Source organism: Ursus americanus, chromosome 6 (assembly GCF_024610735.1).
Source record: "Ursus americanus isolate L20-20 chromosome 6, mUrsAme1.1.p, whole genome shotgun sequence".
Classification (NCBI taxonomy): domain Eukaryota; kingdom Metazoa; phylum Chordata; class Mammalia; order Carnivora; family Ursidae; genus Ursus; species Ursus americanus.
Genome location: NC_142132.1, coordinates 51,171,557 through 51,196,006, shown reverse-complemented (window position 1 = coordinate 51,196,006; position 24,450 = coordinate 51,171,557). Strand labels below are relative to the sequence as shown.

At 36.4% G+C, this 24,450-nt stretch overlaps 1 protein-coding gene across 3 annotated transcripts in view; it reads left to right on the top strand.

The window, feature by feature from the left end:
• ADK (adenosine kinase) overlaps positions 1 to 24,450 on the top strand; it is a 540,886-nt gene that overhangs the window by 38,667 nt on the left and 477,769 nt on the right. For 2 of the 3 annotated variants that reach the window (XM_045783164.2, XM_045783165.2), the window contains exon 2: positions 2,181 to 2,255. The exons of the other annotated variant lie outside the window; for it this stretch is intronic. In XM_045783164.2, the coding sequence (XP_045639120.1) occupies positions 2,181 to 2,255 (75 nt within the window). The remainder of the gene's footprint in view (positions 1 to 2,180; positions 2,256 to 24,450) is intronic. 3 annotated transcript variants of the gene reach the window in all.

Below are 24,450 nucleotides of genomic sequence, written 5' to 3'. Positions count from 1 at the left end.
GATAATATATAAAAAATTACTTCCAGTCTTAAATTTGAGCGATTCAGTCCCAGCATATCCTTGTTCTTTGTGTAAATGTATTCTTGTCCATTTGCATTCAGGAAAAAGTTTTGCTAGACAAATAAGTTTAGGAATATAAGTTTAAACAGGGTTCTGTGATTCTGTGTGCTCATTTCTTCCCCTATACTAATTTGACTATAGAAACCTTAAGCCAGGATGCCTGGGTGGCTCAGTTGGTTAAGTGTCTGCCTTTGGCTCAGGGTCCTGGGGTTGAGTCCTGCATCGGGCTCCTTGCTCAACAGGGAGCCTCCTTCTCCCTCTGCCTGCTGCTCCCCTTGCTTGTGCTCTCTCTCTAATAAATAAATAAAAGTCTTAAAAAAAAAAAAAAAAAGAAACCTTAGGGCCAGAGAGGGTGCACTGACCTATTAATACTATACTAAATTTTCAAATAGAGTGCAATGAACTATTTTGGGAATGCAAGAGATGTTCAAAGCATTGACTTCTGAAAAAGAAATGTCATAATTATAGTCCTTAAAACCAAGAGGGGACAAGTTGGGGTGGAGAGATTGACATGAAGGTAGCAAGATACTTTGTGGTGTTAGAAATGTGGCATATTTTGATTCTGGTGGCAGCTTGATGACTGTATACATTTACCAAACACTAAAAAATAAAAAAGACTGAATAAAAAGAAACAGCCAGGCATCCCAGTAACACCCCATACTTTTTTTAAAAATCAAGTTCTAGGAGTTTTTGATGTTTGAGTAACTACATAAATCAGAGAAAGAGAAGTTTCTAATAAAATGATCCTCAAGTTTTACTGTATCTGCCTGTTGATTCTTTATCTTCTAAGCACTTAAAGTATTTTCTTTTTATATTGAGTTTTTATTCTGATTACAAATACAACTTAAGCCTGAATAGATAAATGTATTTTGTTTTAACTCTCCCCCATTCAGCTTTCTTTAAAAAGAAAAAAAGGGACAAATAACATTGTATATTTGGCCATAGTTGCCCAATCTGTGGTTTTATTTTATTTATTTATTTTTTAAAAGATTTTTATTTATTTGAGAGAGAGAGAAAGAGAGGAAGAGAGCCCGAGCAGGGGGGAGGGACAGAGAGAGAGGGAGAGGTAGACTCTTTCGCTGAACAGGGAGCCTGAGCAGGGAGCCCGACGCTGGGCCCAGTCCCAGAACCCTGGGATCATGACGTGAGCCGGAGGCAGATGCTTGACCAACTCAGCCACCCAGGCGCCCCCAGTCTGTGGTTTTAATACAATACTGTAATTCAGTCTTCTAAATCATGATAGACTATAATCAGAGATTATATCCCATTCTCTTAAACTCTGGGGTACCAGTCCTATTGATATTTCTGATCTCCAAATGGGGAGGATGGTAACTGGTTTGAAGGCAACTGGAAGAGATCTTCAGCAAACTGGAGATCAGTGGGAGATGACACGGAAGCAAATTTCATTGAAAAACCTAGAAGAATTCCTCCCGTCAAGGCTGACCCAACCATGGCCACTGGTCCATTTCTTGCTGTCAGTTGGGCTCCCGTTTAAGGTATCGCTTGTGGTGGAGTTCTAGCTTTCCCTTGGTTTTGATCCATACTGTGATCATTGTGAAAACAGACTTCTTCAAAGTCTGTTAAATGTAATTGAAAATTACACGATTTTTGATACCCACTGAACAGGTCTCTCCACAGTCATTCCCAGTTTGTCAAGGATGGGGCTCTTGGCTGGACTGCTGTAGGACTTTCTGCAACCTCCCCAATAACTTTTGGTAGCTGGGTATCTTACTAGCTAGAAAGAGTTAATTATCTGTCATGTTTGTTGAGTACAGAACTTTGTTATGATAGAACGTTTTAAAAAAAAACATTGAAATTAATTAGCTTCAGTGATTAGCTTTTGAATATTATGAAAAAAGATCACAGGATCTGGTTTCCTCTATTATTTCATACAGTTTAAAAATCATCATCTTTTCTTAATGGCTTGTGCTACCTCTAAAATGTTATCTGAAATGTAAAAGGCAAATCAAAGGTTTAATAAACTAGTTAGTACGTTAGATTTAATTTCAAGGTAAAATGAAGGTATTTTTTTTTTATATTTGTGTGGGTTTTATATATCAGCTTACTTTCAGTGGTGTTTCTAACTTATGCTTGCATTTTTTTGTGTGTGTTTTTTTTAGTGAAAATATTCTCTTTGGAATGGGAAATCCTCTTCTTGACATCACTGCTGTAGTGGATAAGGATTTCCTTGATAAGTAAGTATTAAATTCTTTGTATGTACCATGTGGAACTTATTTTTTTTTTAAGATTTTATTTCTTTATTTGACAGAGAGAGAGAGCACAAGCAGGGGGAGCGGCAGGCAGAGGGAGAAGCAGGCTCCCCGCTGCACAGGGAGCCCAATGTGGGACTCCATCCCAGGTCCCTGGGATTATGACCCGAGGCAGACGCTTAACTGATTGTGCCACCCAGGTGCCCCACTATGTGAAACTTATATCTAAAGAAAACTAGTGAATACTCTGGACTCCAGCACCTTCAATTGGAGGAAAACTCAGGAAATTTAAACTCATTAATAGCAAGTTGCACTATCATTATTTATTGCTTGACCACAGTTTTCCCTGGGAAAACTTTACGTACAATTTGTTCAATCTTATTGCTAGTTTCACTTGAAATTTATATTTTATTCTGTGCAAGAAGAAGTATATATGATTTACCTAATGATTTAATTCCCAAATTTTTAGATTGCTGTCAGTGAACTCCATCTGTCATGGTACTATAACATAAATGGGAGAAGAAATAGGATTAGAGAGGACAAGAAGAATATGCAGGACATAATTCAGAGGCCAGGAATCTTTATTATTTCTCCCTTAATAGTAACTTTTGATGTTTTTAACTGAGCTGAGAAGTCAGTTTGTATTTCTTTTTCTGGCTGTCTGACACTGTTTGGTACAAGAGAAAATTGGGTAGTAAAAAAAGGATTAATCATGAGAAAGCAAGTTCTGTGCCCAGGGGCAGTCACTTTAAAAAAAATGAGGTAAAGTTCACTTAAAATATATAATTTTAACAATTTTAAAGTATATAATTCAGTGACTGCCAGTACATTTGCAGTGTTGTGCAACTATCACCTCTATCTTAATTCCAGGACATTTCATCACCCCAAAAAGAATCATTTCACTATCCCTGCCTGCCCTTCCCCCATCTCTTCCCTGTGCCCTGGTCTCCTGGGAACTACCATTCTACTTTCTGTTTCTGTGGATTTCCTTATTCCGGACATTTTATTTCATATAAATGGAAATGTACAGTATGTGACCTTTTATGTCTGTCTTATTTCACTAAGCATGATGTTCTTCAAGGTTTATCCAAGTAGCATGTATCAGTACTTTATTCCTTTTATGGCAAAATGATATCTCATTGTATGGATATCTATATCTGTATCTTTATCTTTATACACACATACATATACATACACACTGTATTTATCCTTTGATTGATTGATGGACACTTCGGTTGTTTTCTTTTTTGGCTGTTGTGAATCAAGCTTCTATTATTATCTGTGTACGAGTTTGGTGTGGACATGTTTTTATTTCTCTAAGATACATACATTGGAGTGGAATTGCCGAGTGTGGTAGTTCTTTGTTTAACTTTTTGAGGAACTACCTAACTTTTCTACACTGGTTGCATCCTTTTGCATTCCTACCAGTGTTGTATGAGAATTCCATTTTCTTGCCAAAACTTGTTCTGTTCTTTCTTTCTTTCTCTCTTTCTTTCTTTCTTTCTTTCTTTCTTTCTTTCTTTCTTTCTTTCTTTCTTTCTTTCTTCATTTATTTTTAAAGATTTTATTTTGGGGGGCCGCCTGGCTGACTTGGTCAGTAGAGTCTGCGACTCTTGATCTCAGGGTTGTAGGTTTGAGCCCCATGTTGGGTGTAGAGATTACTTAAAAAATAAAATCTTTTTTGGTAGTTTCATTTGATGCACAAAAGTTTATCTGTTTTTTCTTTTGTTGCTTGTGGTTTTGCTGTCATATCTGAGAATTCATTCTAAATCCAAGGTCATAAAGATTCATGAGTATGTTTTCTTCTAAGAGTTTTATAGTTTTAGCACTGAAATTTAGGTGTTTGATCTGTTTTGAGTTAATTTTTGTAGAAGATACATGTTAAAGGTTCATTTGATTCTTTTGCATGTGGAAATCTGGTTGTCCCACCACCATTTCTTGAAGAGACTGTTCTTCCCCCCATTGAATGCTCTTGGTACTCTTAATGAAAATCAATTGCCCATAGACTTGTGGGTTAATTTCTGGATCCCCAGTTCTATTCCATTGATCTATATGTCTGTCCTTTAGCCAGTACCACCTTGTTTTGATTATTGTAGCATTGTAGTAAGTTTTGAAGTAGTTAGGTTAGGGAAAAGCCTACTAATAAATAACATAACACTTAATGGTGAAATGCTGAATGATTTCCCCTAAGATTAGGAACAGTTAAGGATGTTGATTCTTAACACTTCAAAATGTGTACAGTGGTCCTAAAGATTCTAAGTGGGGCAATCAGGCAAGATGAAATAAAAGACATACAGACTATTTAATGAAATCTGCAAAAAAGCTACTACTAAGTTCAAGAACTATTATAAAGCTAATAGTTTTCAGTAATCAATTTTACAGTAAAATTTTATAATCAAATTTACAGTAATCAAAATGGTGATACCGCCATAAAGATACTATAGGCATAGAATCGAAAATCCGGAAAAAGACCCACACGCAAATGGACAACTGATTTTTGACAAATGTGCAAGGCAGTTCAGTAGAGAAAGGATTGTCTCTTGAAGAGCTGGTGCTGGAACAATTGAATATCCACATGCACAAAACCCCAATTTGGACCCATATTTTGCACCGTATATAAAATTAACAGATAAAACTTAATGTCAAACCTAAAACTATTAAACTTCTGGATGATAACATAGGAGAAAATCTTTCTGACTATGGCTTGAGCCATTATTTCTTATACATAACACCAGAGCATGTTCTGTAAAAGAAAAAACTGATGATTTGGACTTCACCAAAATGAAAAATATCTGCTATTGGAAAAGCACTGTTAAGGGAATGAAAGGACAGACCACAAGCTGGGAGAAAATCTTTGCAAAGCATATGTCTCACAAAGGACCACTGATGAAAATATATAAAGAACTCTCAAAACTCAATCAGAAAAAAAACAGCCAAATTAAAAAATGTGCAAGAGATAACGAACATTCACTGAGGGTATATGGATGACAAGTAAGCACATGAAAAGATTCTCAACCTCTTTTGTTATTAGGGAAATGCAAATTAAAGCTGTGATGAAATACTACTACACATTTTTTATAATGGCTTAAAGTTTAAAATTGAGCATACCAGATGTTGACCAGAATGTGGAGAAACTGGAACCTTCTGCTTATGGGAATGTAAAATGCTGCACTGAGTTTGATAGTCTTAAAAAGTTAAACGTGTATCAGCTATTTGATCCTGCTGTTGTGTTCTTAGGTATTTATCCAACAGAAGTGACAGCATATGTCCGTACAGAAACTTATTCGCCAATGTTCATGGTAACTTTGTTTGTAATAGCTAAAATTGGACATTACCTAAATATCAGCAGGTGAATCATAAAGCTGATTGTTCACCTGCATAGTGGAATACTAGTCAGAAATGAAAAAGGAATGGAGTATTGACTGGATGAAACTCAGAATAGTTGTGTTAATTGAAAGAAACCAGACAAGAAGGAATATATACTGTATGATTCCATTTATATGAGATTACAGAAAATGCAATTTAATCTGTAATGATAGAGAAAGCAGATCATTTGTTTCATATGCATGGGACAGGGTATGGTGGAACGTGGGAAGGAGAGATTATAAGGGGACAGGAGGGAGCTTTTGGGGGTATGTTCGTTATCTTGATTATGTGATGATTTCATGAGTATAAATATGTATCAAAACTTATCAAATTGTACACTTTAAATATATATGGTGTATTATATATCATTTATACCTCAAAGCTTTATAAACTAAATAGTAATATAAAAATAAAATCAATTGAACATGAATTCATGAGCTTGAAGTTAGAGCTCCTTCTTTGCTTAATGTGAGATGTTTTGTTCAGGAAATCAACTTATTAATGGTCACTACTTAAAAAATGAAATGGCATATAAAAATACAAGGAGAAAGTAAGAAATTTGAAATTTTGGGGTGCTTGGGTGCCTCAGTCGTTAGGTGTCTGCCTTTGACTCAGGTCCTGGGATTGAGCCCCGCATCGGGCTCCCTGCTCAGCCGGAAGCCTGCTTCTCCCTCTCCTGCTCCCCCTCCTGGTGTTCCCTCGCTTGCTGTCTCTCTTTCTCTCTGTCAAATAAATAAATAAAATATTAAAAAAAAATTTTTTTATGGTGTGTGTTACTAGTGTTACTATTTTGATGAACATGCCTCCAGACATCTCTTAGGAATATACAACCTAGAGGTACGTGTTTGTGTTTATGGAATAATACTATGTATAGTTTTAGGTAATTTGCTTTTTTCTTACTCTATATTATATTTTGGATAGTTGTTTTTATTTTTATTTATTTATTTTTTTTTTAAAGATTTTTATTTATTTTTTCGACAGAGATAGAGACAGCCAGCGAGAGAGGGAACACAAGCAGGGGGAGTGGGAGAGGAAGAAGCAGGCTCATAGCGGAGGAGCCTGATGTGGGGCTCGATCCCAGAACGCCGGGATCACGCCCTGAGCCGAAGGCAGACGCTTAACCGCTATGCCACCCAGGCGCCCCAGTTGTTTTTATTTTTATTTTATTTATTTATTTACTTTTAATATTTTATTTATTTATTTGACAGACAGAGACAGCGAGAAAGGGAACATAGCAAGGGGAGTATGAGAGGGAGAAGCAGGCTTCCCGCTGAGCAGGGAGCCCGATGCAGGGCTTGATCCCAGGACCCTGGGATCATGACCTGAGCAGAAGGCAGATGCTTAATGGCTGAGCCACCCAGGCGCCCCTATTTATTTATTTTAGATTTTTTATTTTTTTAAGTTATCTCTACACCCAGCATGGGACTTGAACTCAGAACCCTGAAATCAAGAATTGCATGTACCACCAGTTTAGCCAGGCAGGCGCCCCTGGCTATTTGTTTTTAAAAGTTCATGCAAACGTGAGCAGATGATGATCTGGCAGCTGTGTGCTGATACTACAGGGAGCTCAAGTAGCTTCTTTGTTTCATTAGCAGCTGATCCTGACTGGCCAGCTGACACTTAATATTTTTATTTTGGGAGGGTTTTTATTTTTAACCTTGATTTTTGAGTTAGTACTTAGAGATAAAAAGCAAGTTTTTGGACCCTAATCATAAATGTAGAGACTTCTCTATTCTTATATCCCTCATCATTTTTTTCCAAAATATACTTTGAAAGTGTTGCTTATTATTTCAGTAGACTGTGTTTAATTTACATTTCAGACCATGTTTAGTTAAGTATTTTTTACATTCCAACTGTGTAAATATAAATTTTCCAGAAATAGGTACAGAGCAAATGAAATAAATATGTATTTATTAGTATTTTACAATATGAAAATGAGTTAACCATCCAAATTTTTTTGATAAAATATATTTTCTGATTCTGAGTTTTAAGAAAACTTTCTGGCCTGTTCAATAAAAAAAGTACTTATCAAGGCTAGTTAAAAAATAAGCTAGTACTGAAGGTTTTTAGGGAATGATGTTAGTCCTTTGCTGCATCTTCCACCACTCCCCTTGCTTTTTCCCTATCCCTCGTAAATGCTGTTTTTCCAAAAGAAACCATTTTTAATTCCATTAGCTGTTTTTTCCTGGTATCTGTTTGTTTCTAAATAATACGGTAATATTGCTGTGTGTGATTTTGATAAGGATAGTTGACTGGAGAGGCAAATGACAAGGATAATTGATTGGAGAGGCAAATAATAAATGTTCCTTTAATGTAGGGAAAGGATACAAGATCAGGATTCCATTAGGATGGTTTCCATAACACAGTGTTCTGCTGGAGGGACACACTTGGTCTTCAAGTTCCTGTGGGAAGAGATAACCTAATCATGTTCCTGATGATAGTGTGGAGGATTTCCTCTGTCCTTCTGAGAATTTCGCTTTTGCCATTCTTACCAGGAATTTTATAATCTCTTGATGTTTAATTGTTGAGTCTCTGATTACTTACCTACTTGCTGACCAGGTTCTAGTAATTGGTAAAAACTGGTATACATTCCTGAATGTTTACTGTGACACTAGGTGAATTGAAGGTTAATTTCTCATGCAAACAATCTGTCTGGCAGTCCTAAGCTTAGGGACTGTTTGAGGTCTATTACTAGGTATTTCTTGGGTTTGTCAGTTTTTATTTACTTATTAAAATTAAAAAAAATTTTATTTATATTTTTAAAACTCTGCCCCCAAGGTGGGGCTCAAGAAATCACAGCGGTGAGACCAAGGGTCGCATATTCTACCTACTGTCTTAGCCAGCTAGAAGTCTCTTGAGTTTGTCAGTCTTAGATACTGTGTATTGACTCCCTATTGTGATAGCTTGTGAAAGCTTGAGTTTTCTTTCGCCTACCACCATTTCCTCTTCATCTTCGCCATATTATTAAATTATGTTAAAACAAATCAGTAATCATTGTGAACAAAATTGTGGACTGTGATTACTTATAAAACTTTTTATTTTTCTTCCAGTTACTTATTGTGTCTTGTATTCATTTGCACCATTTTTTGTACACTTACTGAAATTTTCAAACCACTCTATTAAATCTGTCACATGCCTATTAACCTCTTCCCTCCCCCTCTGACTCCTCATTCCTCAAAATCAATTAGTCTGTCAACCTCTTTTTCTCTGGTGGACCTCCCTTTTAGAGTTCTCCATCTTTGTGCCCCATACTGAATTGGTTGTGGTATTAAGACTTTCTTTTTCTTTTTCTTTTTTTTTTAAACAGGAGTTTTCCTCGAACTTCGCTGCGTCTGCTTGTTTTGGATCTCTTGTTTCCTATACCTCATATCGTCTTAATTGGTTTCCTCTCTGTGTGTGTGTGTGTGTGTGTGTGTGTGTGTGTGTGTGTGTAGCATAGCCTCAGTAGCTTCCTAAGAGAAAGAGTGCATGAGTACATATATAGTACACTTTTTTAAATCCTTGCATATGTGTGATGATCTTTAAAAATTTTTTTCCTTCGTATCTTATTAATTGGTTAGATAGGATTTTCTTTGCAAATTTTGAAGGCATGTACCGTTGTCTACCAGTGTATCAAATGCATCTCCTTCCTTTGTAGATCACCAGTCTTTTTCTCTGTGGAAGCTTTTAGTATTGTTTTTTTTTTCCTTGCTGTTAGTAAATTATTCTTATGTAACGTTTTATTTGTGTTGTGAATATAGTTTTTTCCCTGTCTAAGCATATTAATTAGAGATGGTTTCATTTGTTTTTTGAAGGTTTATCTTCTGTTTCCTGCTTTATCTCAGTTTTTTGTGGATTGCTCTTTTCTCATTGTTTATTGTAGTCTTTCTCCTTCACAATGGAGACTTTCCTCCAATATTTGGTGATTTTGGCCATCTATTCATATTTAAGGGTAAGACGTTAAAAAGATCATTCCATTTATTTCTATAGGAATAAGAAAAAATATGAAAGGTATGTTGTAAACAATAACAGTTGTGGGAGGGTAGATTGACTAGGGTAGGTATTTTTATTTCAACATTCTGTACAGTTTAAGATTTTTATAACAATTCTGAATTGTTTTTTATACTGTTTTTAAAAGATTTTATTTATTTGTCAGAGAGAGAGAGAAAGAGAGTGATCACAAGCAGGGGGCAGAGGGAGAAGCAGGCTCCCCCTGAGCAAGGAGTCCGATGTGGAACTCGATCCTAGGACCCTGGGATCATGATCCGAGCCGAAGGCAGACACTTAACTGACTGAGCCACCCAAGCATCCCGTTTTTTTTTATAATTTCTTTAAAAAGCATTTGGGGCACCTGCATGGCTCAGTTGGCTAAGTGTCCGACTTCAGCTTAGGTCATGATCTCAGGGTCCTGGGATCAGCAGGCTTCCCACTCAGCGCAGAGTCTGCTTGTCCTTCTGCCATTCCCCCTGCTTGTACTCTCTCTCTCTCTCAAGTAAATAAATCTTAAAAAAATAACTTTTATTAAGTTATTTATTGCTGTGTAACATGTTACCCCCAAAGTTGGCTGCTTAAAGTAACAAACATTTAGTATCTCCCAGAGTTTCTGAGAGTCAGGAATTTGAGACAGCGTGGCGTAGCTGGGTGATTCTTCCTTAGGGTCTCTGATCAAGTTGCAGTCAGTCTCTTGGCCAGGGTGGCGGTCATTTCAGGGCTCACCCATGGCTGGAGGATTCGCTTTTTGGCTGCCCTCAGTTTCTTAAAAGCTTTTAAACTGAGGGCCTCCGTTCCTCAACTCATGGATCAACACATGATTTTAGAGAGAGAATAATTTTCCCTAGATGGAAACTTGTCTTTTTTATAACCTAATCTTAGAAGTGACATGCTATCACTTTTGCCATATGCTATTGGTTATACAGACCAAACCTGGTATAATGTGGGGGAGGGCAGTACACATGAATATGAAAAACAAGAGGCAGGGATCCTTGGCAGGGGAGCGGCGGGCAGAGGACACACTGTGATAGCCAGCCTCCAAGATGGCTCCCAGTGATCCCCTCCTCCTGGTATTCCCTTGAGTAGTCTCCTCCAGTAGTGTACCAGGGCTCAGCTATATAAGGAATGGCATACAGCAGAAGTGTGGTGATAAGCTACTTGACAGATTAGGTTGTAAAAGACTGTGGTTTCCATCTTGGTGGTTCTCTGACTTGTCTGTGTGCACACTTTTCTCTTTCTTTCTTTTGGATTACTCATTCTGGGGGAGGCTAGCTGCCATGTCTTGACAATCAGGCACCCTGTGCAGAGACTCAAGTGGCTGGAGATAAGAGGCTTCTGCTTTACAGCCAGTAAGGAATGGAGACCTGCCAGCAGCTTTGTACATGAGCTTAGAAATGGATTCTCCATCCTCTTTTGAGCCTTGAGATGACTGCAGCTCTGGCTGACAGCTTGATTTTATCCTCATGAGAGAGCTTGAGCCAGAATCAGTTAGCTAAGCCACTCCCGGATTCCTGACCCTTAAAAACTGTGTGGGATGATGAGTATTGTTTTAATCTGCCAAGTTTTCTTTTTTTTAAAGCATTTTAAAAAAAATTTATTTATTTATTCCAGAGAGAGTGAGAGAGAGAGCACAAGCAGAGGCAACTGGCAGAGGGAGAGAGAGAAACAGACTTCCTTCTGAGCAGGGAGCCTAACGTGGGGCTCGATCCTAGGACCGTGAGATCATGACCTGAGCCAAAGGCAGACAGTTAACCTACCAAGCCCCTGGAGCCACTCAGGAACCCCCTTTTTAAACTTTTTTTAAAAAAGATTTTATTTATTCATTTATTTGAGAGAGAGTGAGCTTGGGCGGGGGGCTGAGGGAGAGAATCTAAAGCATACTCTGTGCAGCGTCCAGAATGGGGCTTGATCCCACAACCCTGAGATCATGACCTGAATCAAGATCAAGAGTCGGATGCTTAACTGACTGAACCACCCAGTGCCCCTAATCTGCCAAGTTTTGGGTGAATTTGTTACATAGCCAAAGAACACTAATAAATAAACAAAGCAAAAAAAAATTTTTTTTTCAAATACACAGGCACACGTGCGTGTGCACATACACAGCCCATACCCCATATTCAAAACCTCATTGAAAGGTTGGTATACATAAGTTGGGCTTGTTGACTAATGGGGCTTTATTGTGGCTTGATTATACTTGATTATACTGAAAGCGTATTTTTAGGGGGTGACCCCTAGTATTAGTATCTGGAAGGCTGTTCTCTGAATCTGTTCAATTTCTTCACAGAAAAGTCTTCCAAGCGTGGCTGCTTTATTCTTAGAGTTGGACAGGGTAAGAGAGCTAAAGGTACCATATTTGAGTAGGTGGTTTGATCTGTCCCTTCCTATCTTTCCTGTTTTGCCTGTTGTCTGTCAGTTAAGAGATGCTTCTGTTTGGTTTCTTCAGAGAATAAATCTCTAATTTATTTTAGGAATTGTAAGGTGTTTTGGTGAGATGGTAGTCTGTTTCTCTAGTTTTAGCTCCGTGTCTTATCCATTTCCTCTGAGACTTAGGGCTTCTCCTAGTAGACAGGGCTTGCCTATCATATATGTATAGCTTCTATCAATTGCAATTGAGATTTTAATTTTTTCAGCTCAGTTAAGTTCCTCATTTGCTTTCATTTTTCTTTTCTTTTTTTGAAGGTTCTTATATTTTAAGTAATCTCTGTACCCAGCATAGGGCTCGAACTCACAACCCCAAGATCAAGAGTTGCATACTCCACTGACTGAGCAAGCCAGGCCCACCTTGCTCTCCTTTTTATGAAGATTTGTAGAAATCTCTTGGCCATTAATGCTTACATCACTATTCTTTTAGATCCTATAGATCTTCATCTTTTTTTTTTTTTTGTACCTTTATTATTATTTTAACAGAGTCTTGGAACGAAGAGTAGATAGTCTTTCTGCCATATTTAAGTGGAAGTCCAAGGAGTATATGTGTATAATATTTCACAATTATTATATGTACAGTGGCAGGAAATATATAACTACAGATTCGTAGAATTTTTGAGATGGATTGGAATTTGGTGATAACTTAATCCTCTTTATTCATTTTACAACTGAGGAACAGGCTCAGAGAAGGTCCCTGTTGTGCCCATGATTATAGTTAGCAGTGTAAGCCTCAGATAGAATCTGTATCTCTTGACTGTTACTCGTTTCCTTTTCCACAATGCCACACTAACGACCTTTATTTCTTAACGACAAAAGAATTATTAAGTTATAGATAATTAAAACATATGAGTTAATAATAACTACATGCCAGGTTTTGGGGTTTTAAATGAGTAGGCCTCATTGCTACCTTATAGAGCAATCACTGGGTAAATAAATGATTATCTTTTCTTAGGTTCAAATCTTTTATATATATATTTTTTGATTGCTGGCTTTATTCCCTAAGTATTTAATAATGTATATAATTTATGCGATCTTATAATTTCTCAAACAAGCAGTGTCAGAATAAAACAGAGCTTTTTTCTTTAATTTACAGTTTCCTTTGATTTCTTGGCTCTCATTTACTTATTCTCTTCTGCTTCCTAATCTGTTGTTGAAAGGAAGTTCAGTTTTTTGTTTTGTTTTTGCTACTAGGTTTTTTTTTGTGTTTTGTTTTTTCTAATTTATTTTTGAGAGAGAGAGCTTGGGCGTGAGCAGGGGGGAGGGGCAGAGGGGGAGAGAGAGAGAGAGAGAGAGAGTCCCAAGCTAACTCAGTGCTGAGCACAGAGCCTGACACAGGCCTGAATGCCACTACCCTGAGATCTTGACCTGAGCCAAAATCAAGAGTCGGCCGCTTAACTGACTGTGCCACCCAGGGGACCCCATACTAAGTTTATAATTGGATATCCATAGTATAAGCCTTGCATGTAGGATTTAGAAACATTGTTGGGGAGAGACACAATTAAGGAAAGTATCTTAGTAAATCTGTTATATATACAGTAAACTCTTGGTGTAAAGGAACTACACTGTATTTTCGGTACACGATGATAGCATAGTCCTGGGTACATGTTAGGTACTTGGGAAATAGCATCTGCCTGAAAAAAAATTCTTATGGTAAGTCGTTTTTATAGTGGGATTTTAGGGGTGCCTGGGTAGCTCAGTTAGTTAAGCGGCCAACTCTTGATTATGGCTCAGGTCATGATCTCAGGGTCATGAGATTGAGCCCCACCTCAGGCTCCATGCTCAGCAGGGAGTCTGCTTGAGATGCTCCCTCTCCCTTCTTCTGCCTCTCCCCCTGCGTGTGGCTTCTCTCTCTCTCAAATAAATCTTTAAAAAGCAATAAAATGGGATTTGAAGTGTTTAAAGTTAATGAGGGAATTGATTTTTTTGCCTTTAGATATGTGTTTCATATAATGTGTTTGTCCAGCTTTCAGAGCAGTTTTTCTAAAGAATCAGAACCATCATATGCTAATGATCTTTGCACATTGGACTGAGCACCACAAAGAGTTGAATATAAAGAAGGACCATGGACAATCCATCTGGAAAACATTCAGAGAAAAAGAGTATGAGAAAAACAAGAATATAATAAATTTTAAGAATTATTATCTGATAAAAATAACATTCAGCATGTATTATGTATACATTGTATCAGTTTAGTCCTCTTGACAACTTTATGAGGTAGGTATCTCATAAAGAATAATTCAGATCTTAAGAAATTTGTTCATGTCCAAAGAACACATGTCATTGTGCAGAGATTTGAAATACAGGTTTGTTTTAATTGTAAAATCTGTATTCATTATTTTTTGCTCCCTTACTATGAAAGTATTAATTTGGAAGTGAAAAATTCAGTTATATATCTGGATTTTTTTGGTGTAAATTCTGGTAGATATGTGAAGGTTTATAAACTCAGTGAAATTGTGTTTTCCTTCAGTAGTATATAGGTGAGAAAAATGTGTGTAATTAGCTCTAAAAATTATTAATATTTAGTGTTTTTTTTTTTTAAGAGAGAGCATGAGAGAGAGCTGAGAGAGCGAGAGCACAAGCAGGGGCGAGGGGTAGAGGGAGAAGCAGACTCCCCACTGAGCAGGGAAGCCCAGTGTGGGACTTGATCCCAGGACCCTGGGATCATAACCTGAGCCGAAGGCAGATTCTTAACCGACTAACCCACCCAGGTGCCCTAATATTTAGTTTTAATTAGTTCATTAGAGTAGATTAATAAATCCTGTGTGAGAGATTGAACCACTCAATTCTCTTGACTAAGTTTTCAAAAACAATGCACTTCTTGTGTTGAGAGTTGGCATGTTGCCTGTGATTGACCTGTTTCCGGAATAGAACAAGCGTTGCCATCATTCTGAAATAACAATTAGATCGTTATTTGTATTTAAAAATTAAACTTTTTCTAGAATATCCTGTTGTTTATTTAAGGATTATAAAGCCAGTTATTTCCCTGGAATAAAAAAAAATGTAGGATCTTTATCTAATTGAAAGAAAAGCAGAATTAAATTAGTTGATTTTGATGTGTCCAATTTGCCAAAGTGTAATAACTGAAAATAAGTAGGAAAATGTGAGGCAGGAAGTAGGCTAGTGAAAATAATCTTTCCTAGCATATTGAAGAGACACATTGGGTGTGAGGAGAGAAGAAAATGTGGAACATATAAATACTTCCAGATGAGCGTTGACCTAATTATGAAGAATATAGGAAGAAGTATATACAAAGGGAAGTGAAAGAATATATGACAGGTTTGTTTTGATTTTTCTTGACACTAGATAAATACCACAGAAGTAAGAGGTATGACGAGAATTAATGACATGGTAATTGGGAAGTAAAAACCATCATTAGAAAAGAAAATAGTCAATTTTAAGAAGGGAGGTTAGAGTGGTTGAGGAAATATGTTTTTCTTACCAATCTAAATCTTTAATAATGCAGTCGTATAAACCTTAGTTAGGCCTTGATTAATGTAAGCATGAATGAAAGACATTACTTAATATTCACTCTAAAAATACTCAAGATAGTAACGGTTGTGAATTTCAGTGCTAATTATTCAATACCAAAAATTTACAACTGGATTATTTGTATAAATTAAGATGAATTATTTCAATGAATGAATGTATATTAGGTTTGAAGTAAAACAATATTTGGAGTGTCGAGTGATACTCCATATGTAAGGTTAAAAGCTGTAATTGTTTTGTTTTAAAACTAATTATGAAATGCTCTGACACTTTTGTAGTTAATTCTTTATAAAGCTATTTTGCAATATTTTCTTGTAGAAGTTTTAAAATTATGATCTGTTTATTTAGATTTTTAATTGACTTGAATTGATTTTTTTGTTTATGATGTGAAGTAGGGATCTAGTTAAAAGAAATTTTTTTTTTCCTTAAGGGAAATCAACTGTTACATCACTGTATTGTGGATAGTCTAATCTTTACCCACTGATCTTCAATGCCAATTTTTATTTATCTGTTTTATTTATCCCAATTCTTTTTCTGCTTGTCATTTGTCCTTGAACTAATGCAGCTCTGTCTTTATTTTGTTAAGGTATATAATAAATCTTGATGTCTTGTAGGGCAAGTCCCTACACTTGGTTCGTATTCAAGAATTTTCTTGGTTATTCTTGGCTCTTTTGTACATAAATTTCAGAATGAGTATGTCAAGTTCTAAAAAAATTCTTTCTGGGATTTTCTTTAGGATTGCATTGCATTTTTAGATTAATTTGGAAAAATGAGATCTTTACCATATATCTTGCATTTACATCTCAATTTTTTTAAGGTATTCTTTTATATATTTTAGTAACACATAGAGTTAAGTACATTAAATACAGTGTTACAAAGTGGTTAGTTTTTTTTTTTTCCAGACTTAAACATCTTATAGTATGATCTTTGCTAAATTTGTTAGCTTTGAAAATTATAAAAATAATTCTGTTTTGGAAAAAACCCGAACCATGTAGAAGTGACTAAAGTAAAAACAAAATCTGGAGTAAGTTATTATCTCTACAGCAGTACTGTCCACTAGAATTTTCTGTGATGATGGAAATGTTGTGTGTCTGTGTTGTCCAATAGGGTAACCAGTAGTCTTAGCTTTGAACAGTATTTGAAATGTGATTATTGCAACTAAGGAATTGAATTAAAAGTTTATTTAAAATAATTAAATTTATTTTTATTTTATTGATTTTTTAAAAGTTTATTATTATTATTTTTAGTAATCTCTGCACCCAACATGGGGGTCAAACCTACAACCCCGTGATCAAGAGTCATATCCTCTGACTGAGCCAGCCAGGTGCCCCTAATTAATTAAATTTAAATAGTCATATATGATGAGTTGTTACTAATATTAGTGCAACTTAGGCCTTATTACAAAATTGTATAGTTTTCTTCATAGGTATACATTTTTTGTTAGGTTTATTCTAGGTATTTTAAAAATAAAGTTGTTGCTATTGTGAGTAGAATATTTTTTCAAAAATATTTTTTAGATTATTGCTGGTATTTGGAAATGCTACTGAATTTTGAATATTTTCTTTAACTTAGTTACCTTGTTATCTGCATTGAAAGAAAGATGGTCTTTGACTATTCTGAATTCTAGATTCTTAGATTTTGGGATAAACTGACATTTGATTCTGAATTTTTAGATTATTTCACCTACTAAGTGATTAGTCTTGAGTTGCTCTGAGGCTTCCTCAAATAAGATCTAAATTATGGAAACTGAATGAACACAGAATGATTTATGGAGCCTTTATTTTGCCCCATACATCATAAGATGGTGTTCCTTATGGATTCTCTGATGTTCAGACCTGACTCAGAATATTGAGAAGATGGTATTCCCCAGGCTTACCTAACATGGATTCATTTTTAGTAGTTCGTGTTGGCTCAGTACAACTGTTTTGGAGCACTTGCTTTGTGGTCATCATTTTGCCAAGTACAGAGTTAGATGTTTCTCGCCTTTAAGCGGCTAGCAAGTCTGATTGAAAAGACAGATGTAGAGCGAAATCACCTTATTAGTGTGGCATTATAGAGTAGAGATTAAAAGTGTGTGCTTTGGAGCCACTTGCAGTTGTATGACCTTATTATGTTTCTTAATCTATGGAAGATCACTTTTCTTGTGGCAAAAAAAAAAAAAGAATATTAAAATAGGACTGTTATAACGTGAGGATTGAATGAGATAATTTATGTATTTGCCAGATGTTAGCTAATGTTACTGGCTACTAGGGAGCTTGGAATGTCCTTCATGTCTTTTTTGTAGGCGATGGAGAGCACTTGAGGGAGTTTAAACAGGGGAATGACTGGTCGGATTTACATTTAGAATTACAGAAAGCATGTGTTTCAGTAATCAGTGGGTTTGAGGAGATAGATTAGAGGAGGCTGTAGTGATAGATTGTTGATGGATGGTGACCTGATCATTGTAGTTAGGAAATGATGGTTTGGAGAAAGTTCAATAGTATTTTAGCTTTATAAAGGTAAGTTTAATGATTGATTAACGAAGAGGGCAAAGGAGTCAGGGATGACATTCCAACTTTAGGTTTTGGTGACTGGGTAGATGGTGGTATTTACAATTGAGTTAGGGAGTATGAGAGGAGGACATGTTAGAGTGGCGAGATTGAGTTCAGTTTTGCTCATGCATGAGATGAATATGTGATATCCAGGTGGACCCATTTAGAAGATAATTTGATACATGTTTCTGGTAGGTAGAGAATTCATGACTGAAGGGGTATATAATAAATCAGAATTGTATTTAATTTTACTTTGATACAATGCCACTCAATAAATGTTAGCTGTTATTATTACATCATCATCGTCATCATTAAAATAGGTGGTATTTATTTATTTTTAAAAAATATTTATGAGAGAAAGAGAGCATGGGGGGTGGCGGGCAGAGGGAGAGGGAGAAGCAGGCTCCCTACTGAGCAGGGAGCCTGGCTTGGGGCTTGGTCCCTGGACCATGGGATCATGACCCAAGCCAAAGGCAGACACTTAAGTGACTGAGCCACCCAGGCGCCCCAAAATAGGTGGTATTTAAAACAATCAGTGGGGGCACCTGGCTGGCTCAGTTGTGAGAATGTACAACTCTTGATCTCTTGGGGTCATGAGTTCGAACCCCACAGTTGGGTGTAACGATTACATACATACATACATACATACATACATAAACTAAGTAACTAACTAACTTAAAATAAAGCAACCAATGAATGAGCCTTTCTAGAGAAAGGGTAAAAGTAAAGGAGGTGGTCTGGAAGATAAAACACTGAATAGATGGGTAAATGAAAAAGAATTATAGAAGGAGATAGAGAAGAAATAAGTTTTTAGCAGGAGAACTAAATAAAACACAGTCTTATGAAGTATAGTGAGCTTGTATGACAGAGCGGTTAATAACATCACATGTAAGAGAGATGAGATGCCTAGTAACATAAAGCCTACAGGAATTCACTAGATTTTATGATAGGATGTCAGCAGTGAGCTCAGCTAGGTAAATCACAGTGGAATGGTAGGGACAGAAGTCAAATTGAAACATATAAGAAATAAATGGGGGGCACCTGGGTGGCTCAGTCAGTCAAGCATCTGCCCTTGGCTCAGTCATGATCCCAGGGTCCTGGAATTGAGCTCCATGTTGGGCTCCGTGCTCAGCAGGGAGCCTGCTTCTCCCTCTCCCTCTGCCTGCTGCTCTGCCTGCTGCTCTGCCAGCTTGTGCTCTCTCTCTCTCTCTCTCTCTGTCTGTCAAATAAATAAATAAATCTTAAAAAAAGAAAGAAAGAAAGAAAGAAAGAAAGAAAGAAAGAAAGAAAGAAAGAAAGAAGAAAGAAATGGGAGGTGTGATGTGAAGCGGGGCAGTTTTTTTAATATGGCCTAATCTAGAGGAAAAAAGGAAAAAGAAATGTAAAAAAAATTAAATTTCCTTGGCAGCCCATTGATTGTACTTAAGATAGGAAGGGTGACCTTCCTCCAGGAACTCAACTGCCTCAAGGTTAATACTTTGCTAAGGGCAAAAGGCAACTTTAGCTTGACATTAGCTGGACCTCCAGGATCCTGTAAGTCTCTTTTAACATATAAAAATCCCTTTGGAAACTTCCTTTGTTTCTACTCCCCGTCCTCCCCTCCGGAAGATATATATTAGCAGTCATTCTCCAAACATATGGCTCACTGATACACATCTGAAGGGTCTCATGACTAAGGTTTTACTAGACAGTAGTAAATGGCCCCTTAAGGTCTTGGAAACCTTGCTTTCAAATTCCTTAGAGACTTACACTATCCCTGACTCCCTCCCAACTTAAAAATATATAATCAGTCACTCCTCCCAATCCCAGTACAGCTTTTTTCCCTTGGTCCTGTCCCTGTGTTTTAATAAAACCACCTGTTTTGCACTGAAGACATCTCTAGAATTCTTTCTTGACTGTTTGCTTCTGAACCCCAACATTTCACATCATGGTCCACTAGCCAAGCAAGCAGTGACATCTTACAAGCCAAATGTTAAAATTTCCTTTAATGAAAATATGTGGCTAGTCATTTTGAATAATTATCAATGATTTTTAAAAATAAAAACATAAGAGAAAACTTTAACAATACAGAGTATCGTTCTATTTGTTTAAGTGTAAATCTGGTTTAATTCTTTTTCTTCAGCCTTCTGTATTGAGTTATAATCTCATTTAGTTTACTAATGAGAATTTAAAATATTATTTTCATAAACCTTGTAACTTTTTGCCATTATTTTCATTCTAACCCTGTGGATTACCCTTTAATTGTTTCTTTATAAGCCTCTTAAATTTCAGCTGTAGTCTGAAACATTGCTGTGGTGATTAACACTTTTAGCCTCCTTTTTTTTCCCTTTTGAGTATATTTTGATATGTTTATTTTTTAATTGCTAGGGCTAATTAAACATGTTGTTTAAGTTCTTGCCACACTGTCTGATTGCATCTGCTAATTCTATAAAACTTTGCATGCTACTATTAGGATTCTTTGGACCATGTGGTAATATTTATAGATTTCTTGAGATTTTACTTGTGTAATTCTCAGAGGGCAATCTTAGTTGCAAGTATTTATGGAATATTTTATTGTCGTCGTGCTATGTAGTGAGTCTTAACTTGGCATTAACTATTTGTGTGATGCCGTGTTTGCCATTTCATTTATGATTGGGCTGTTTCTGCGCTTTACAGTATCTTTAAGGACCTTCCTAGGTCTGAAATTTTATGTTCTGCTAATCTTCAGGGAAAGCACATTTGAATAATGTTTGTTTCAGTCTCAAGGCCCAACCTTTATTACTGTTAGTTGCACACTACTGCTGTTCTAGCGTATCTTAATAGTTATCTATCATGTAGTAATACATTTTACTTATGTATTCTGATATTTAATTATAAACCTAAGTAACAGTACCATTTTCCCATTACCCATGGTGGGACTGTCATTACTGGATTTTATTCTTTTTTGCTTCGAGTGTGTCTTGCTTTAACAACTCAGGCAGGGATGAAGGAAATTAATCCTCCTTCTCCCCTCCTACTTCTTCCCCTCCTCCCTTATTTCTCTCCTTTCCACTTCCTCTTTTCCTTCCTTCTCTCTTTCTTCCTATCTACTTGTCACCTGTTGCTATACATATTTATACAGTAAAAATATTTAAATTTATTTAAAAAATTTTATACAAGAAAAGTTTTGAACTAATCTTTGGAAGCTTAAATGTTCATTGGTTGAAAAATTTAAGTGAAAACTACATCTGGATGAATATTATGACCGCATTGTAAAGTGCTATATGTATTTGTTTTTAATATATATTTTTTAATTTCAAAAGTAATTTGCTTATTATTTACATCTCAAAAAAGCACAAAGAAGAGAATAAAAATAATCTGTAATCTATATAATATTTTGAAGTTATGTTTCCAATTCTTTTTGGGAGTATATTGCCTTTTTTGTTTTGTTTTGTTTTGTTTTAAACTTTTTTTTTTTTTAAAGATTTTATTTATTTATTTGACAGACATAGAGACAGCTAGCGAGAGAGGGAACACAAGCAGGGAGAGTGGGAGAGGAAGGAGCAGGCTCATAGCGGAGGAGCCTGATGTGGGGCTTGATCCCAGAACGCCGGGATCACGCCCTGAGCCGAAGGCAGACGCCTAACCGCTGTGCCACCCAGGCGCCCCTGTTTTGTTTTAAACTTAATCTTGAACCATTTCCCCAACGTGCTGTAATTTACTAATTATAAATCTGCTACTTTCTGCGGTATTTTCTTACAGTTTTACTTTTCCATAAATAATGCTCTCATTGACAGTTATATACAACACTCTGATGTTTTCTTGTTGGAAATTTGTAGTTATGCATTTGTTTCAAAACACGTGACCACTTTAAACTTCCTTCCCTCCCTATTTGAGCTAATTGAATTAGTCATTTTACAGAGGTGGAAGCATTACAAGAAAGGGGGGAGAGATGAGTATTTATTACACGTTCATGTGCTGGCACTTGAACACTTCATGTATGATCTTATTTGATCCACATAGCAACCCTGTGGTGTAGGTAGTTTTATGCTTCTTAGAGAAATTAAATGGCTTGCCCACTTCAGAAAGCTATTTAATGGCAGAATCAGGACAGTAACACAGGTCTTAGACTTTCAGTTTAATGTTCTTTCACTCAGAGGTTCTCTGTGGAGGCTAGAGGCAGATGAAGAAGGTCAGCTTCCTTATCTTCTGCCGATGAGAGTAAGTGCTTGTCTTTATCGTCTGGTAAATCCAGGCAGAAAAATGATTGAGAACGGCCACTATACCGTTGTGTGGTCTCTGGCTTCTTAAGGGCCATGTTTATGTTTGAATTTAAGAAATGGATATAAAAGCAGAACATCTATCTAATCATGTCTTTAGGAAACAAAACCCAACTAAAGAGTAGGCTGTATTATCATTCAGAGAGGGACATGGTAGAAAGTTGAGGTATAGCTCTCTACTTTCTAATTCCTACTACGTTGAATTTTCCCCTTGACATTTACTAATTTAAAACATTGAGGGGGCACCTGGCTGGCTCAGTAGGTAGAGCATGTGACTTTTGATCCTAGGGTTGTGAGTTCAAGCCTCACATGGGGCTTGGAGCCTACTTAAAAAAAAATAAAACTGAATGTTCAGAGAGTTGTTAAATGTGATAGATTAAAAACACTGTATACCTTCTGTCAACAGCAGTTAAATTGGCAGAACAGGACATACTAAATGAAACTGAGAAATCATATAACTATAATTCCACATATAAAAAAACATTCAGCTGTACATTTCAGTGAGAATAGCTCCATTTCTTTAGTAGGGGTTATGGTCCTGATGATATATTTACCTGTACATTTATAATTTATACTTACTTTAAAATAAATTTGAGGAATTTCTTAGTTAAAACATAATTTTTACAATTATAGGTGTATACTACTTTTTGTGTACATTTTAAAGGTGTTCTGCAAACACTTTAAAATAAAGTTTTTATTCTCTTATGAATAACCATCTATATAAATAGTTTGGTCATAGTTTATGAGCTTTGGAAATGTATTTAAGTTGCATAGAGAAACAAATTACCTCTCTTTACAAGTGCCTTTTTTAAAAATTTGCAAACTAAATCAATGCTCCGTTTTAAAAGTTAGAGTATTAGTTAGTGCATTTCATATATTTATTAACCAACTGAAATTTGGTAAAGTGAGTATTAATAAGGGAAAGTTCTATGAAAAAAGTAGATAGAAGTTTATGAATAAAGAAATACACATACATACACATATTTATGGACATATGTAAGTAAATAAACACATATAAGGGTATGTGTAGTAAAGATTTTGGCCTTGTCCAAAGAGCTGTCTGGGAGGTAATCTATATCATACCTGATGGAAGTGTCTTTTTGTTTAGGACAGGGCTGGCCACACCCCACGGAGTGACCGGTTACATGATTTAGGGTTAGGCTTTGGGTCATATGATATCAGTTGACTTGAAGACTGAGTTAAACCACGTGGGCAGTCACTTGATCAATCATGCCTATGTAATGAAGCCCCAATAAAAAATCTGGACACTGAAGCTCGGGTGAACTTCCCTTGTTGGCAATACTGCATACCACATTGTCATATCAGCAATGTGCTGTATTGTCCTGATGCCAGGACAAGTGTTGCATTTGGAACCCTCCCAGGCACTGCTCCATATGTCTCTTCCCTTGGACTTTGACCTGTATCCTTTCCTTGTAATCCATAACCATGAGTATAATAGTTTTCAGTGAGTTCTGTAAGTCCTAGTGAGTTACTGAATTGGAGGGTGGTTTGGGGAACCTCCTGAACTTGCAGTTGGGTATTGGGTACTGTTTCCTCAAACGTTGCATTTTGGCTGACTTTGGATATTTACGTATCGTGCAGTTTCCTAAAATGCAGTGTGCAAGAGTCAAGGAAGAGATAAGGAAGATAACAGCAAAGATGAAGAAAAATTAAAGTTATGAGATATGAAAAGTTACCTGGTTTGGGGTAGGGGGAAATCAGATGAGAGAAAGAAATGCTATGGGAAGAGTGACTGCTTTGACGTTTGGGATTAGAGAACTAATTTACTTAGAAAATAGTTCAGAATGGTTCTTGTAAATTTATTCTTGGGGTCTGGAGAGGTACTCTGTGAATTAGGAGAGTAATATTTCCCTTTTGGTGATTTGATCAAAATCAGGCTCTCCTTCCTTGCCTGCTTCTTGCCTATGTGGACCCTTTTCCCCCCTCTGGCTTCTTTCACCATTCCCTTTAAATTCTTATCCTGAGACTTTAAAAGGAAAGGGCATTTTGTTTGTTTTGTTTTTGTTTTAATGGGAAAGGAACAGAGAAGAGAGATGAAGTGGGGAAGGAAAGGAAAGTTGGGGAACAGATTAAAAAGCTGCCCCTTTTTAGACTCTCTTAGGAAGGAGACTTGTTACTCAATGTTTTGTTTGAACACTGTACATT